The sequence below is a fragment of the Nuphar pumila genome, chromosome 2 (genome assembly GCF_984573655.1).
Source record: "Nuphar pumila chromosome 2, dmNupPumi1.hap1.1, whole genome shotgun sequence".
Taxonomy (NCBI): domain Eukaryota; kingdom Viridiplantae; phylum Streptophyta; class Magnoliopsida; order Nymphaeales; family Nymphaeaceae; genus Nuphar; species Nuphar pumila.
Window position 1 is genome coordinate 48,556,002 of NC_143250.1, and position 17,346 is coordinate 48,573,347.

Sequence of the window (17,346 nt, forward strand, 5' to 3'; positions counted from 1 at the left end):
GAAAGCTATGTCACATAGGTGCGGGTGCGGATGCGGCACTTTAAAAAAACTTGGGTGCGGGGTTGTGGGGAGAATATATATATATATATATATATATATATAAAATTTTTAACAGTTTTAAGTTAGCACTACTTGTATTTGTGTTCCTTTATGTATTTATATATATAATATAGATAAAAATGGACTTGATTAGGGTTAACTGAATCTACTTTTGGATAAAAATGGACCTCAGTGTGGTTACTTCACCTAACACAAATGAAGTTGTGTCCAAGTGTTGCACCTAGGCGGGTGTGACACGGGTGCGGTGCCCTGTTAGAAGAGTCCGTGTGACATAGCTGGAAAGTGTGGTATGAAGTTTCATTTTTTTTAGTTATTCTAGAATATGATTGCCAGGAAGTTTATTGAATCTAAATTCACATTTTTTCTCCAATTTGATATTGGAAGATGACAACTTTTGATATCTGACATGTCATTACTGTAAGCTGAAGCATGATTCTTTGGTCACTGTTTAGGACAATTATGACAGATTCTTTTTGTTAATTTATCATGTAGATCACTATTTACTGCACTTGATGTTCTTTCTTTTTGTATGCATCCACGTTGTTACACAAGTTTAATGCACGTGATGCAGTACCTTAGGCACAGCATGGGATTTATGATATTGATATAGTGTACTTTCAGATCGAAATTGCATCGAGCAGATGTAGCTTTTCTATCTGCACCTATTAAGGATGCAACAACTGGAACAGTGATTGTTCTTACCACTCCAGATGCACAGCGTACCATGCTTGCATACCAAGTGAGCTTCTTTGCCAATGAGAAATTTTGGGCTTTAACGTTTTGGTGGCATTCCTTTTATAATTAAGTTACAATACTTATAATTCCGCTTTTCTTCTATGTTTTAGGAAGTATTGTTCCATTTTTGTATGCTTCACTGGGATCAAAACAGATAGCTATATGAGCTACTTTGATATTTTAAGTACTCTACAAAAGTCCCAAAATTAAAAAATGAAAGAGGTTCATAGTTTGTTTCAATGCAATTGTCATTTTTGGCTTCCTGGGAAGTTGATTTAACAAATTATAATAACTTAAAAAATGAATGTATAGTATTCCTAAGGAGGTGAAAAAAGTATTTAAATATGTTAATGGGGTAAAAGTTGTGAATTTTGCATTTTCCCACCTACCTTTTGCCTAATTCCTGCACCTTCTTTATCTTAAAAGTCAGAAGCCTACTGACATTTTCAAAATGTCAAGCATCTCCACCCATCATTTCCATCAATATAACCACGGTTGCATATGTCAATTGGCCAAGTTACTTTTAGTAGTTAACAATGTTATTGTGGGGGGAAAACAGTTAAATTTCATTTTTTCGGGGCAATAGTCTTTTTTGGACCCTAGTGCTTTTCCTTCTGCCATCATGATGGGGGTTAATCACAGGTGGGTTCGTTAATATGTTTCCTATAGTGTTTTTGAATTTTCAACCGTGGCAAGTGGGTCTAAAGAATTTGGTAGAGCAGGTGGGCAGATGTAAAGTTCTGTAACAGATCCCTCTTTTATGAAAAGAAAACAAACTAAATGATGTAGGATGTGAAGGAAAATAATACCTTTAGGTCAACATTGCGAGGATTGAATACATAACTGGAAGAATTATACTTGAAAAAAATAGTTACATATAAAAAATGCCATATTGAATAATGCATATCGGGTCTGGATATGGATCCAAAACCCATGAATATCAATATCATTCTAACACTATTCTAACACGCTCCCTCAAACTGAGCGTGGTTGACGACCATAGATAGTTTGGATTTTAGATTCTAATGACGGTGAACTGTAAGAGCCTTGGTGAAAAGATCAGCCACTTGGTCCTCTCCTCGAATAAAGACTGGCTGAATTTCTCTGGCTTAAACTTTTTCCCGAACAAAATGTTGATCAATCTCGACATGTTTCATCTTATCATGTTGAACTGGATTAGTAGAGATAGCAATCACACTCCTATTATCACAATAGAGCAGAGAGCTCGATATATGCTGATGCAAGCTGAATAAGACTTGTTTCCGCAATAACAACTGCCATAGCCCGATATTCCGCCTCTGTACCCCAACGCCTTGTGAGAGAATCATGGGCTCAATCTGGATCAGAATATGCTACAACTTCGATGGAGATATGAGGACTCACCGAAGAAGTTCGGAGATATATGAGACCATTTGAAAGAGTGCCTTTAATATATCTAAGAATCCTCTTGACTGCTTCCATATGACACATTTGAGGTTTAAGCATAAATTGATATACTTGATTCACTAAGAAAGATAAATATGGACACATGAAAATAAGGTACTATACGGTACCAACAATGCTTCAATATTTTTCAGATTCGGGAAAATTAGCATCATCTGAAGAATTATGACCCAACTGAGTTGGAATAGCCATGGGTGTAATATCACGTATTTTCATACATGGACATTTTTAGGTTTTTCGAATATTTGGCCAAGTATAGAAGAAAAATCGTTTGATTCTCAATTTTTGGCCGATGCTTTTGAGTATGGGCTTGGCCAAGGTCTCATCAACTAGGTCTAAACGAGCCACTTAAAACATGAGAAAAACTTTAATTTTCGACTTTTAAATTCAAGCGAAATTTGAGTGAGATTCAGGTTATTTTTGGACAAATTTCAGAAGTGAAATTCGAGTTATATATCGTAGATGCATCTTGAAATTCTGAGCGCAACAATATTTTATTTTCCTTAATTCGAGCTACGGTTAACCCGAAAATGGTATTTTTTCAAAAATTGAGTAGTTTGTCGGTTCAGATCTAGATTTAGATCGGACCCGATCTGATGGATTTGATTCAAATTAATATGGATTTGGACTCTATCAAAGACCCATATTAATCTGTATTTGATCCAGCTCAAGACCCATTTGAATTTTTGAGATGGATTTAGATCGTGGATCCACGCCCAATGATTTTTCCAACTTTAAATTCATCAAAAACCTTTAAATTGGGGTTTATTAATGTTAAGAACCCTAATTTTTGAAAGCTTATGAAAATTTATTTATTATTTAATATTAAATAAATAATTAATTTAATGTAATTCCAAAAAATTATTTTGAGGGTTGTTTAGGACTCTTAATAGAGCCCTTAAACACACCTAGAAACATCTAAGAAGTTTAGAAATGCATGGAGTTTCAAATAAAACAAAACTTTGAAAAAGTTAAACTTAAGGGTTCCGAACTTTACAGAAAACTCTAAGAGAAAAGAGAGTTCCAGCTGAGGCTGCACTCTCTTCTCCAGCCCACCTAGAGCCCTATAAATAGATCAAAAAGAAAGAAAGAAAAAGAGAAAGGGGAAAAGAAAGACGAGAGAGAAGGAGAGGAAAAAAAAGAAAGGAGGAAGAAGAGGAGTTTGGACTTCTCCAACCATCTACCCACGTTTTTCAACTTTCACCATTATTTTTCTTCAAGTTTTTATTCATGGTATGAGTTTTCTCTCTTGAATCAAGTGAGAAATTGATATAGATTGGATGTCCATGCAATATTTTGATGGAAATCCATAAAAAAAGTGTTTTTATGCATGTTTTCTCAAAGATACATGGAGGATGATCCATGGATCTTCCTTCATGTGTGTATTCTTGATTCTTTTCATCTTTGCAATGAAATAAAATTCTGTACATGCTAAAACAAAATTTTTATTTGTGGTAAAAGTGTTTATTTAGAGGTTGTTTTTTATGGATATCGATTTTCATGGATGTATTCTTGGTTCTTTATATCTTTTCAATGAAATAAAATCATGTACATGTCAAAACAGAATTTTATTGCTTGATAAAAGTAGCATGTTGAGTGGGTGTTCTATGCTTGTTTGGATTCCCATGGATTTTCCATTGAATGGGACGTTGGATGCATGTATGGTGGTGTGAAAAAGAAAAATCTGTGTAAGCATGTATATTTTCATAGAAGTTTGCATGAGCATGTCAATAACCAATGCATACTTGATTTTGATTATGCTATACATGTCTATTCCATGGTAAATTATTGTTTCATGAGTATCATTATATAAATCTGCATAAGGATGTGTATTGGCTCATGAACCTTAGCAAATATTAATGTATACGTATTCTTGGATGTGGACATGTACAAAACATGCTACTGTTTAAGACATGACATTACCTGTAAAGTATCTTATATGGCGTTTATTTATGTCATATGCTTATGCATATGGATATATCTATTCGTTACTCAATATGAAGGAAGGACAAATTTTTAAGATAATGCCATTGAAAACCAAGTTAATACTATCAAGTAATGGCAAAGCATCACCTTCATCATTATGAGCATAAAAAGCAAACTGTTAGATACTTCATCCATTCATCATTAGATGTTGAGTATGCATTTGTGATGCACAACAGGTGGTACCAGTACCCTGTGACCCTGGCACGACCAGGGAACCCGACCCACCATTTGGAAGGCACGAGTGGACCCAGCAGCAGGATCCGACCACATGTGAGTCGACTCGATGCAGGGAGATAACGCGCACCTACTTCAGAAAAAGGAAGACCCGACTCAACACCGGTCAGGGTCCGGATTCGGACCGAGACCCGGATCCAGTGGCCATCTTTAAAAGCACGGCTTAGGGTTGCGTGAGAGCAGTTTTGGAGAATAATTACTTGTTTTCTTTTCTCACCAGCCTTACTTTCTTTCCCTGTCGTTTTCCCTTTTCTTTCATTACTGTTCGTTGTTTACCATTTCTTTTAATTTGTTTATCAACAACCTGTCATTGACATTGGGTATTTAATAAAATAAGTCCACCATCACCATCTGGGTGAGTTTTCATTGTTTTAAAGCCTGTTCAGCCTACGACTGTACCCAGTCGTGCCTTTCCAGCCTCCATCAAGCTCACGCGAAGGTTAGAGATCGCCTCCAGCAACTGTGTCTTCGCTGCCTTTATAGCAGCCCGCTGAAGGCTGCATCAACGTGGTATTAGAGCCGACATCCTCCATCGACAGCCGCATGGCTCAAGAGGCGATGACCGATTCGGCACACGGCAGAGAACAGGAAGAGATCAGCACCGAAGACCCTATGATGCGTATGATGGAGATGACGACAACCCAACCAGTGGGTACCACCGTGGGCAATGGTGCAATAAGTGTCATCGCGGCTGCAACGATCGACCCAGCCCAACTGGGTCCTCAACCTGCGATATCTCAGGAGGGTTTTGGAGAAGGTCTGCACAGGCCTATCTATCGAGAGACGCTTCAACAAGGTATGCCCACCCTGAACTCTGGTGCGACTGCGATGCTGCCGACTCTGGGGCCTCTTGGAGATCCTCCCCTCACTGGCGTGAACCCGCAGACCTGGCATCGACCCACGCACCTGGGAATGCAGGCTGGACCCGGCCTGCATGGCCCGAGCGTGACGTCGGATCAGTCCGTGGGTGTGCTAGCATCAGCTCATGCAGGGACGGGACTGTCAACCCTCCCAGCACCCACGCACAGGGGTGCGGTCGTCGGCAACTCGAAGTCTAAGGGGATCGATCCCCTGTGGTCCGGACCTGACCCCTCAGGGACCGGTCAGGAACTTATTTTAATCGGGTTCGAACCCGATTACCGAGGACCACCCTTTGGGTTCTCAGGAGCGGGTCCGGGTCTGGCAGCCCCATATCCAGCCTACCCAGTTGGGTTTGGTTCGCAGTTCGCTTCGAATCCAACCCAACCCATGAATTTTGAACCCCAAAATGGATTCCATACCGACCCGAACCCATACCGACCCCAAATTGAGCTATAGATACAGGTGTATCTTGATCTTTTGACTCGGATTCAACAGATGCAACTCTTTTTTCTTCTCTTCTTTTTAACTTTGGACATTGAGGCCTATAGTGCCTTGGTTCATGACAAACAAATGACTTTTCTTTTATCAAAGTCACCGTTTTGCCTTCCAAAATGAAGCGGCTTGTAAGTACGAGTATGATTCTCCGGTCTAGACATAGCTAAAACTGAGTCATCATAAACTTTTGGAGTATTTTTTCTAAGTTTATTTTCCTCCATAGTGAGCTCTTCTATAGTATCAACAATAGAAGGAATTTTTCCACGATGTAAAAGGGCCGATTTGGTGGATTCAAACTCTGGCCTTAGACCATTCTCAAATTAATAGAAATGTTCCATATCTAGTTGCTTTTGGCGAAGCTCGATATCTTTGGCACAATGTCATTTGGGCTCAAGAATAGCCAACTTTTCCCAAAGTTCGGATAACTCATTGTAATATTCTCGAATAGTTTTATCTTTTTGAGTCATTGTCCGAACTTTGTCTTGTAAATTGCACACATGTGCAATATTTTTAAGGGAATACATGTTTTGAGGTATTCTCGAGCCTTATCGGCATGCTCAAACTTAGCTAGACTAGAGCATTTTTTAATGTCTACGCTATTGATGACCCATGACATAATTTTTGCATGCCTTATCCTTCACTTTTTCTATTTCTTTTCTTAAGTGGCTAACGCCTTAATCTTCTCTTCCTCCGTTAGCGGAACCTCTTAATCACCCTCTTTCTTGGTAAGAGATAGTTTAGGTTCCGAATCGGAACCATCCACTATACCCCCATAAACTTTTCCCCCAAATGTGGTGCTTCATAATCGAAGCTCACATTACATTAGTTAGTATCATTTAGCTTCATAGGAATGATGGTGATCTTATCATTGTCATTCATCTTTTACAAGGGTAAGAGAGGAATAAATAGGAGAGAGAGAAAAAAAAAGAAAAGAAAAGAAAAGAAAAGAAAAAGATTATACAAGGGAATAAGATAGAGGATACAAAACCAAATTTTTTGTAGCACAAGTCTGCCTTCAAACAAATCTTCTTGAGCCAACAAGAACAAGGTGATGAAACACCTTTTGTAAATGTGGCACGAAAGTCGAGGCAAAAGCACTTCAAGATCTAAGGATTTCGTAGCTTTGATACCATGTAATGAAATGGTAGTCTTCAACAAATGCACAAATAACTCACAAACAAGTGTTTATTAGAGACACTACAAGCATGACCCTTGAAAGGGTATAAAAGAAAAAACACTTGAAAAATAAATAATACTTTATTCATGCACAAAATGCTTAAGAAGCATTGTAATTTATATTAAAGGTGTTCCCTTGCGACTTACAGTGTACAGTTGCGCTTAGAGTCTGTTTTGCTTTTGTTGACTCTGATGTAAGCTGCCCGTTTCAGGTGAATCAATACCCCGAAGGGGCAACCCATATACTTGAACTGTAATAGCCTGCGGGCAAAATTGTGAATGAAGTAAATGCGTTGAGCTTTCTTTTGTTCACCCTCGTTGTGATTGCTTCTTGTGATTGCAATTTCTCTCCCTCTATTCTCTCTTGCTCTCTTGCACTCTGATTACAAGCTTCCGCGATCAACAAGCGAGCTGACAAGTAGGCTTGCGGCGGTGAGGAAGGACCGTCGCGCCGCGCTGGCCCATTGAAGGAAATAGGCCCGTGACAAGTGGTACCAGAGCCTGTTCTCGTACTGGAGAAGGGACTCCAGAGTCTGTGTCGACAGGCACGCCGACAGGCTGCGATTTGTGAGCAAGACATCGTGGCGCCTTATCAAAACTTGCACAACACCAAAGGCAAGGCAGTTGCTGAAGCTGAGGAGATGGGTTCACCTCGGGGCCAAGAAGAGTTGGTTGCAACAGTTAACAAGCTGGTGGAAGATGTGACTTCACATGAGGAAGCGATTTCACGCGCATGTGAATCATTCAATGGACTGAATGATGTGGTGGCGAGCCTGCAAGAGCAGGTAACCTTATTAATAGGGCAGGTCACTTTGTTGACGACTACAGTGACCGACTTGCAGACTGAAGTAGGGGAGCTTCAGTTGAAGAACCGTACGTTGCAGCAGACGGTGACCATAAATGGTGGAAATGGTGAGAGGCCATCAATGATTGACGTGCCAAGACCCACAAAATTCAATGGTTCTCGTGACAGCAAGGCCATTGAGAACTTCTTGTTCCAAGTAGAAGACTACTTGGATATCCAGAATGTGACCCTCGAAGATCTGAGGATTAAGGCTGCAACGACCTTACTTGATGGAGATGCTATCGCTTGGTGGAGGCGGAAGCGCAATGACATGGATAGGGGTCAATGTGTGATAGACACCTTTGATGACTTCAAAATGGAGTTGCGCAACTACTTTATGCCAAGAAATGCACAGAGACAGGCTTATTGGATGATTCGTGAGCTCAAACATACTGGTTCGTTGCAAGACTATGTCAGAAAGTTCCAGAAGCTTATGCTGGAGATACCTAACATGCTAGAAGACGACATGCTCAACTGGTTCATTGTGGGACTTCAGCCATGGGCACAGTCTGAAGTGGAAAGGAGTAACCCCCGTATTTTGGAGGATGCATATGTGGCGGCAGAGCGCTTAGTTGACACTCAGCGCAAGCCTTTCACCCCATCAACCAAAATTGGGAAGAAGCCGGACCACGGAGGCAAGAAGGATGAGCAGCGCAATGATAAAGGTGAGGCGTCGACACACCATCAATCCGAAAAGAAACAGAACTTCACAAAGCATAACAACAACAACAAGGGTGCGGTTGTGACATGTTGGTTATGCGGCGATATACATATCGCCAGGCAGTGCCCAAAGCGCCTTGTAAAGGACGACCGACAAGCCAATGTTGCACAGGAAGAATGCAACGATACTGAATGCAGTGACACTGAGACCATGCAACCAAGGATGGGGGCCATGTGATCGATCAACGCTGTTAGAAGTTGAGCAGCTAAGAACATGCAGGTCAGTAAAGAACTTATGTACGTAGAAGTCATTATGAATGAAAAGTCTACTTCAACAATGATAGACTTCAGGGCCACACACAAGTTTGTCTCGCGGGAAGAGGCAGAGTGGTTGGGCTTGAAAACTGGGCCAAAGCAGAGGACTATCAAAACAGTAAACTCTGAGGCCAAGATCATCCTTGGTGAAGCAAGAGATGTGGCTACTCAAGTGGGGAGTTGGGTCGGCAAAGCCAACTTCTCTGTGGTGTCTCTGGACGATTTCAAGGTGATTTTGGGTATGGAGTTTCTGCGAAGCCAGAATGTTATGATGTTGCCAAAGTTTAATATGTTGACGATCATGGGGTCAGACCTGTCCCACACAGTACAGTGCCTTACGCAAAAAGGCAAGTTTTCAGTGTTATCGGCAATGCAATTGAAGAAGGGTGTCAAGCATGGGGAGCAAACATTCTTAGTTGCAATGCGTGCAGATGAAGGGAAGGTAAAAGCAACAGTGCCGCCGACCCTAGCCCCATTATTGGAGGAGTTTTGGGGGGGTGATGCCTCCGGAATTGCCAAAGCGTCTTCCGCCAAGACGTGAGGTCGACCACAAGATTGAGTTGACCCCGGGAGTGAAGCCTCCCGCAATGGTTTCATACCGTATGGGGCCAGCTGAACTGAAGGAGCTGCGCAGGCAGCTAGACGAGATGTTGGACGCAGGCATTGTTTGTCCATCAAAAGCCCTATTCGGTACCCCAGTCCTTTTTCAGATGAAACATGATGGCTCTAAACGGTTATGTGTGGATTATCGTGCTCTGAATAAGGTCACGGTGAAGAACAAGTACCCATTGCCATTGATAGCGGACTTGTTCGATCAGCTAGGCAGTGCCCGTATCTTTTCCAAGCTAGATCTGCGATCGGGTTACTGGCAGGTGAGGATTGCCGAAGGTGATGAGCCGAAAACAACTTGCGTCACCCGCTATGGTGCCTACGAATTTCTAGTAATGCCATTCGGGTTGACAAATGCTCCAGCTACGTTCACGACTTTAATGAACCAGATCTTCTACCCTTACTTAGACAAGTTTATGGTAGTCTACTTGGATGATATCGTGATCTACAACAACAGCATGGAGGAACATGTTAGGCACTTGCGAACAGTGTTTCAGGTGCTGAAGGAGAATGACCTCTGTGTCAAACGAGAGAAGTGTCTCTTCGGGCAGGAGGAGATCGGCTTCCTTGGCCACATTGTGGGGTGTGGTGTGCTGCGTATGGATGGGCAGAAGATAAGAGCCATCCAGGAATGGGTTCCGCCAAGCAAAGTGCCAGAATTGCGGTCATTCCTCAGTTTGGCAAACTATTATCGACGTTTCATTGAAGGCTATTCCCTCATTGTTGCGCCCCTCACAGATTTGTTAAAGAAGAATCGGCTATGGCTCTGGACAGGAGCGTGCCAAGATGCCTTCGATGACTTGAAGAAAGCCTTAGTGAGGGAGTCAGTGCTGCGACTGCCTGATCATTCGAGACCCTTTGAAGTCCACACGGATGCCTCAGACTTTGCCATTGGCGGAGTTATTATGCAAGATGGTTATCCGATCGCATATGAGAGTCGCAAGCTGAAAGATGCAGAGAAGCATTACACAGTGCATGAACGTGAGATGACCGCCATTGTGTATTGCCTTAGGACCTGGCAGCACTACCTTGTGGGTGCCGAGTTCGTCGTCAAGACGGACAATGTGGCCACGAGCTATTTTCAGACGCAGAAGAAGTTGACGCCTAAACAAGCTCGACGACAGATGTTTTTGGCTGAGTTCGACTTTGCCTTGGAGTACAAGGTTAGAAAGACCAATGTTGTGGCAGATGCTCTGAGCCGTAGGGCTGAACTGGCAGCTGTGCGCGCGGAGCCTTCTGAAGTGCATTTGGCGGGTGCATTGCTGAGCCGCATCCGCGAAGGCACGCAGCAGGATCCGACCGCACAACACCTTGTTTCTCTGACGCAGGCAGGAAAGACTCGGCGATTTTGGATACAGGATGGCCTCCTCGTAACAAAAGGGGGACGCATCTTTGTGACACGGTGGGGAAGCCTTCGCCGAGAGCTACTCAAGGAGTGCCATGATACACTATGGGCCGGCCATCCTGGTCAGGAGCGGACCTTAGCACTCCTTGAGCGCGGCTACTATTGGCCGCTGATGAGAGACGACGTTGAGGGGTATGTGCGGACATGCCTCATCTGCCAGCAAGATAAGAGGACAAACCAGAAGACTGTCAGTCTCCTTGAGCCTCTACCAATTCCAGAACGTCCTTGGGATAGCATCTTCATGGACTTTATTGTTAGTCTGTCGAAGATAGAGGGCCTCAGTTCTATTTTGGTTGTGGTGGATCGTTTATCAAAGTATGCCACCTTCATCTCAGCTTCCAAGGAGTGCCCTGCAGAGTTGTTCGTAAAGCATGTGGTGAAGCACTGAGGCATACCAAAGAACATTGTGAGTGATCGCGATGCTCGCTTCACGGGCAAGTTCTGACGTGAAGTGTTTCAACTACTTGGCTTTGAGTTGTTGTTTTCAACAAGCTTCCATCTGCAGACAGATGGGCAGACAGAGCGTATCAACGGGATACTGGAGCAGTACCTTAGGCACTTTGTTAGTGCCAATCAGAAAAATTGGGTGAAGCTCCTTGATGTGGCACAATTTTGTTATAATCTGCAGAAGAGCGAGTCTTCAGGCCATAGTCCGTTTGAGATAGCCACGGGGCAGTAGCCACTGACCCCGCACACTCTTGCTGCACAAGAAAAGGGAAGGTCATCCTTCGCCTATCAGTTTGTCCGCGACTGACACGAACAAAATGAGTTGGCGAAAGCATTCTTACACAAAGCGGCAAAGAGAACGAAGAAGTGGGCGAACAAACACCGTCGGCCCGCAAGGTTGCAAGTTGGGGACCAAGTGTTGGTGAAGTTATATCCTGGTCGCACAGGCATCTTCCGCGGGCGGCACCGCGGACTACTCAGAAAGTATGAGGGACCCTTCACCATCACAAAGAAGGTAGGCAAGCTGGCATACAAGCTGGAGTTGCCTCCAGTGTTCCACGTGTGCAACCTCAAGCAGTTCCATCCAGATGATGGAGACTCGGAACGCAGTGTGCCACAACGCGCTCCCATTATGCAGAGGGTCCCGGCAGCACAACGGGCCAAGAAGCACCTCAGTCAGATCCTTCGCCACAAGGTCAACTACTTGGGGCAAGCGAAGAAATACTTGGTGCAGTGGGAGGAAATAGCAGAACCAACGTGGGAGTCTGCATTTCGAATGAACAACCGCTATCCGGCTGAAGTCAGGGCTTACCACGAAACAGATGGCGCGGAGGACGGCGCATGATTTGAAGGGGGGAGCATGTTTCCTTGCGACTTACAGTGTACAGTTGCGCTTAGAGTCTGTTTTGCTTTTGTTGAGTCTGATGTAAGCTGCCCGATTCAGGTGAATCAATACCCGAAGGGGCAACCCGTATACTTGAACTGTAATAGCCTGCGGGGCAAAATTGTGAATGAAGTAAATGTGTTGAGCTTTCTTTTGTTCACCCTCGTTGTGATTGCTTGTTGTGATTGCAATTTCTCTCCCTCTATTCTCTCTTGCTCTCTGATTACAAACTTTTGCGATTGGCAAGCGAGCTGACAAGTAGGCTTGCGGCGGTGAGGAAGGACCGTCGCGCCGCGCTGGACCGTTGAAGGAAATAGGCCCGTGACAGAAGGGGTTTACCCCTATATATACAAAAAAGTGGAAGAGAGAGGAGAGCTCATTTTGAGCTCTCCAAAAGAGACGTTGGACTCTAGTCCAACGACTCTTATTATAGCTGTTGGACTAGAGTCCAACAACTATTTGCACAGTCAAGTTTTTGTTGGAACTTGACTGGATTAAATATCTAGTTCCTATTGAACTAGATGCTAAAAAAGAAAATAAAGAAAAATAGAAAAAGAAAATAATAAAAGAAAAAATATAATAATAATATTAAATAATATATATGTATTACAATTTACATTTTAACATTCTTTATTCTTCTTCATATAATTTATTGTTCCATAAAGATATTGGACTTACCAGAAATATCAAATTTCTTAAACACAACTAAGAAGCTACATTGGCAACCCATCTAATTGAACTTTCATAATGAAAGCTGCATTGGCAATTACATCTGCAAATGAGAGGGAGACATGCTTAAAAAAGAGGGTGCACAAACTCTATCTTGAACATGTATGAAACTGAAGGGTGATTGAAGAGGCTTTATTGAGGTTTCCATTGTTAATTCTTACATTTCAGGAATTTGCACATTACCTATGGTACAATCACATCCAGTCAGAGGGGTCTCAGATTTGCAATATAGCATTTTCTAATACATCCAATCAGGGGATTTTCAAATATGCAATATGGCATTTCCTAAATTGAGTCATTCATAATTCTTTGTGGCTGACAATGCCTTAATATGCACACACACGCACATGCACACACACGCGCACAATCATTTTCTTGGGTATAATAATAGGATCATGTTCTGTGTATTCTTTCCTCATTTTATTTTTTACCTTTACTCAATATATTGTTAACTCCATTATGTAATATTGAGTTTCAAGCAAGTGAACTGATCCTTAATTAAGTTGTAACTGAATCTGTAAACATAAGTGTTGAAGGTAAAGCTGAAAATGTGGTACTATCTAGTAATGCATATCCAAGTTTGTCAAGTCATAAAAGTTTAATATTTTGGTAGGAAAACTTGAGTTTTGTGATGTCACATGATAAAAAAGTTGTTATCCTATTAATATCCCTACAACAACAGCTGTTGCTATAGCTGAATATTTTGCTATGATTTGGCTTTATCCATCATCTCACTGATTAAATTATTTTGTCACCAGGGTACATCATCCGCTGTTAACTATGATTCATGCTTGGCTGGCATGCTTTCTAAAACAACCATTCTTGTTTTAGAAGGCTATTTATTTGAATTCCCTCAGACAAGGAGATCAATCTTAAGTGCTTGTGAAGCTGCTCATAGACATGGCGCTCTGATTGCTGTTACAGCATCTGACACATCATGCATTCAGAGATACCATGACCATTTCTGGTGAGTTCTCAAATTGATTATTGCATCCAAAGATAAAGTATCATGGAACTTGGACTATGTCTGGGAGCTACGCTTGGAGGGAGTTTGGTGTTGGATAAATGAAAGCATCCTATTGTGGGATCCACGAATATCTCCTCTCTTTGAGTAATCCCTGTTTTGTTGCCTAAACAAATGAGCAAAATCCTCGGCTACCTTCTCAACTCTCCCTAATGCCTTCCTTCCGAACAGCCACTTCCAATGGAGTTCGGCCCAACTCCTAAACTCCATAACTCCAGCATAATTACCTTGTTCCAGACAGATACTGGAGTATGAATGTGGGAAGTCACTTTTGAGTTTCATATTACTTTTGCTTGGTGATTTATTTCTTCACTTTGCATTGCCATGCCCAAGTAAGTGGGATGAGTTGTCAACTCTGTTGAAATTGGAATTTATAATTTATCCCACATTCACATTTTATAAGCAGGTGCTATAAGTTCATATGATCAAAACAGGACATAATAATATTGTTGTAATTCCATAAAATAAAAGGAACCATCTCTCTACTTTCATCTTTTTCGCATGATTACTGCAAAAAAATGTGACAGCCATGCCCAGTTCCGGGGGGGGGGGGGGATTTTAATTGGATCATGCTACTTTTCTGCTGGTGTTTTTCATGGTACTGCAAGGGGGTTGGTTTCTCCTTTTTTGCTACTTTCTCATGGCTCTGCTCTTTTCATATTCCTTGTAGGGAAATAATAGGGAAACACACAGACATATTGTTTGCAAACAGTGATGAAGCAAGAGCTCTCTGCCATTTCAGTGCCAAGGAGAGCCCTGTCTCAGTGACAAGATACTTGAGTCACATTGTCCCTTTGGTCTGCGTCACGGTTGGCCCGAGAGGTTCGTTCATCGGCGTCAAAGGTGAAGCGATATACATACCTCCAGCACCATGTGTGCCAATTGACACATGTGGCGCTGGTGATGCTTATGCTGCTGGAATTCTGTATGGTATTCTAAGAAGAGCTTCTGATTTGAAGGGCATGGGTGGTTTAGCATCTAGAGTGGCTGCAGTGGTTGTGGGGCAGCAGGGAACCCGCCTCCGACTCCAGGATGCTACTGAGTTGGCAGCATCACTCCCATTGGGTTGTGGTGGCTCAGGAATTTGTTTGGATGTCTTCTTTGATCACATTTCTAGCATTTAATTTATTTTTTCAACTGTTCATTAATTGCTTGCAATTTTGCTTTTCTTCCCTCAGACGCTCATGTGATAGAGTGCCTCTTTCCTGACTCGAATAATGCTTTCTGTGTAATACAGTACTCTCTCTCTCTCTCTCTCTTTGGCCAGTTAGTTGAGTGATACCAATTACTTTTTTCATGATAAGATTTTGTAATTTCCACGCCCCTTTTTACCAACGGATTGCAAGAGCTGACAGTGCACGTCTCCCTGTGATGGGACGTTGCAAGTTCAAAATCCCAGTGGTACGTTGAATAGTAACTAGTGGGGGTCTGCTTGACTTTCAAAAAAATTAAAAATTCCACGTCTTTTTTTGTGGCTGTCATGCAGGGGAATGTCCTCCATGGCTCCACTCTTTTTGGTGCCCATAAAGACGAATGGCCAACATGGGCGTGTTCTTGGTCCCCTTGAATGCATCTCTCTAGAATTCACCACAATGCTGTAGAGAGAGATGCCTATCTTAGCATGCTGGCTATCAATATAGATGCTGCAGCTGGGCATTTGTTTTTTTTTTTTTATGACGACCGAGTCACGATGAATGCGGCCATAACATACGATGTCAAGTGGCTCAAATATGTTGCTTGCAGATATACATTGTGATTCAGCACCTTAGGCTTCATCCTTTTTCCATCTTTGTAAGTGAAGTAATTCTTCAAGAACGATAAATATGGCTTCTTTTTTGCTTAGAGGGCTCTGCTTAGAGATGTCAATGGGTTAGGTGTAACCTGATATCGGTCCTGAATCTGAATCCGAGTAATTGGATTTGGTAGCTAAATTTGGATCCGATTAAAAATTGGATTCAGATTTGGTATTAATTTTTCATTGAAATCCGAATCTGAATCCGATTAAAACCCAAATCCAATTAAGTGTAAATATTGGGTTTTGCACTAGTCGGATACAGATTCGGTTCTATCTTTTTCATTCTGACTCTGAATCCGAATCCAATTAGGTCAGATCCGATTAAGTCGGATTAGGTAATGCTTAGATCCGACCCAAATCCAACCCATTGACATCCCTAGCTCTGCTCATTGGTAGGGGCGACCTGAGAAAGTCAACAAGCTGAAGAAATGTCATGAATTCAAAACCCATGAGTACACATTCCTTGTTGGGGGCCAAAACTAAATGTAATCCCAAGTAGGCAAGAGGGACTTGGGCTTTTTACATGAACTAGCTGCCAGTGAAGTGGTTTTTCCCAACTTATTTAAATAATGTCTAAATTACTAGACTCGAACTAAATGTCAAATAAATGTTGATTCTATTCCATTGAATCTAGAATATCTTCTATGGTAAAAGACATTTTACATGGAGAAACCGCCCACAAGATCATAGACTTAGCTGCACTTGCTCTGATTGCCGCACTTGCAATTGTTGTCCTGACAGTGTAAAACTCCATGTAAATGACTTTTACCTTGCCCCCAAGGAATCACCACGCTTGGGCTTACGCAAGGGGTGATGCCCATGGGATTTGAACCTAGACCACCAGACTAGCGACCCAAGCCCCATCCCACCACGCCAAACCTCTTTGGGGCATGGTAAAAGTCATTTACATTGAGAGAGAGTTTTCACAATCAGTCACATATAGCTGTCTAAAGGAAAATAAATTCATGCCATTGGCCCCAAGGGGTTTGGTGCAGTGGAAGGGACCCTGGCCACGGGTGGTCAGGTTTCCATTCCCATTATGAGGGCAAAGATAAGCCTGGCTCAGCCCTAGGGGCAACAGGTGCACCACGAGTTTACTAGGATAGTGGCAGTAAGTACAGCAGACTTAGCCAGCGAGACTAGGTCTTTGATTTTGATGGTGGTTTTCCCGTTCTGCATGAAAAAAAAATCATGCCATTGATTTTGAAATCGTGCAAAGGAGATTATCCTGTTTCCGAATTCCCTACCACTGCTCAGTCAAATTAATTATTTTAAGTATATTTTTTCCTATAAAAGCATTAGCTTAACAACACAGGCTTGATTTTTAAGTTTCCCGTCATATCATTCTCTCACTGGCCAATTTCGTTGGTAACCCTTCGGAATTTTACTATATTACACCAGCAGAGGAATCGGTGACGGTGATGGTGACGGTGACGTGGGGAGAGATCAAGGCTATTGGGTTTGAAAAGGGTAATAGCGATCGACTGAACCAGAAGCCAACTCCCTAATTTGATTGCAGTTTCACAACGTAAAGCCGCGGACCAACAGAAGCAAAAGAAACCAAGGGGAGAAGAAAAAGAACGACTTGGGCCCCAAAAGAGGAGAGGGTGAAACATCGACATCGATCCCATCTCTCTCCCACAAT

The 17,346-nt window shown here is 42.3% G+C and overlaps 1 protein-coding gene across 1 annotated transcript in view; it reads left to right on the forward strand.

The window, feature by feature from the left end:
• LOC149845426 (uncharacterized) overlaps positions 1 to 15,166 on the forward strand; it is a 34,490-nt gene extending 19,324 nt beyond the window's left edge. The window contains exons 3-5 of the mRNA XM_089997618.1: positions 682 to 799; positions 13,641 to 13,849; positions 14,577 to 15,166. Coding sequence (XP_089853744.1) covers positions 682 to 799; positions 13,641 to 13,849; positions 14,577 to 15,030 — 781 coding nt within the window. The 3' untranslated portion in view covers positions 15,031 to 15,166. The remainder of the gene's footprint in view (positions 1 to 681; positions 800 to 13,640; positions 13,850 to 14,576) is intronic.
• The last annotated feature ends 2,180 nt before the right edge of the window (positions 15,167 to 17,346 follow it).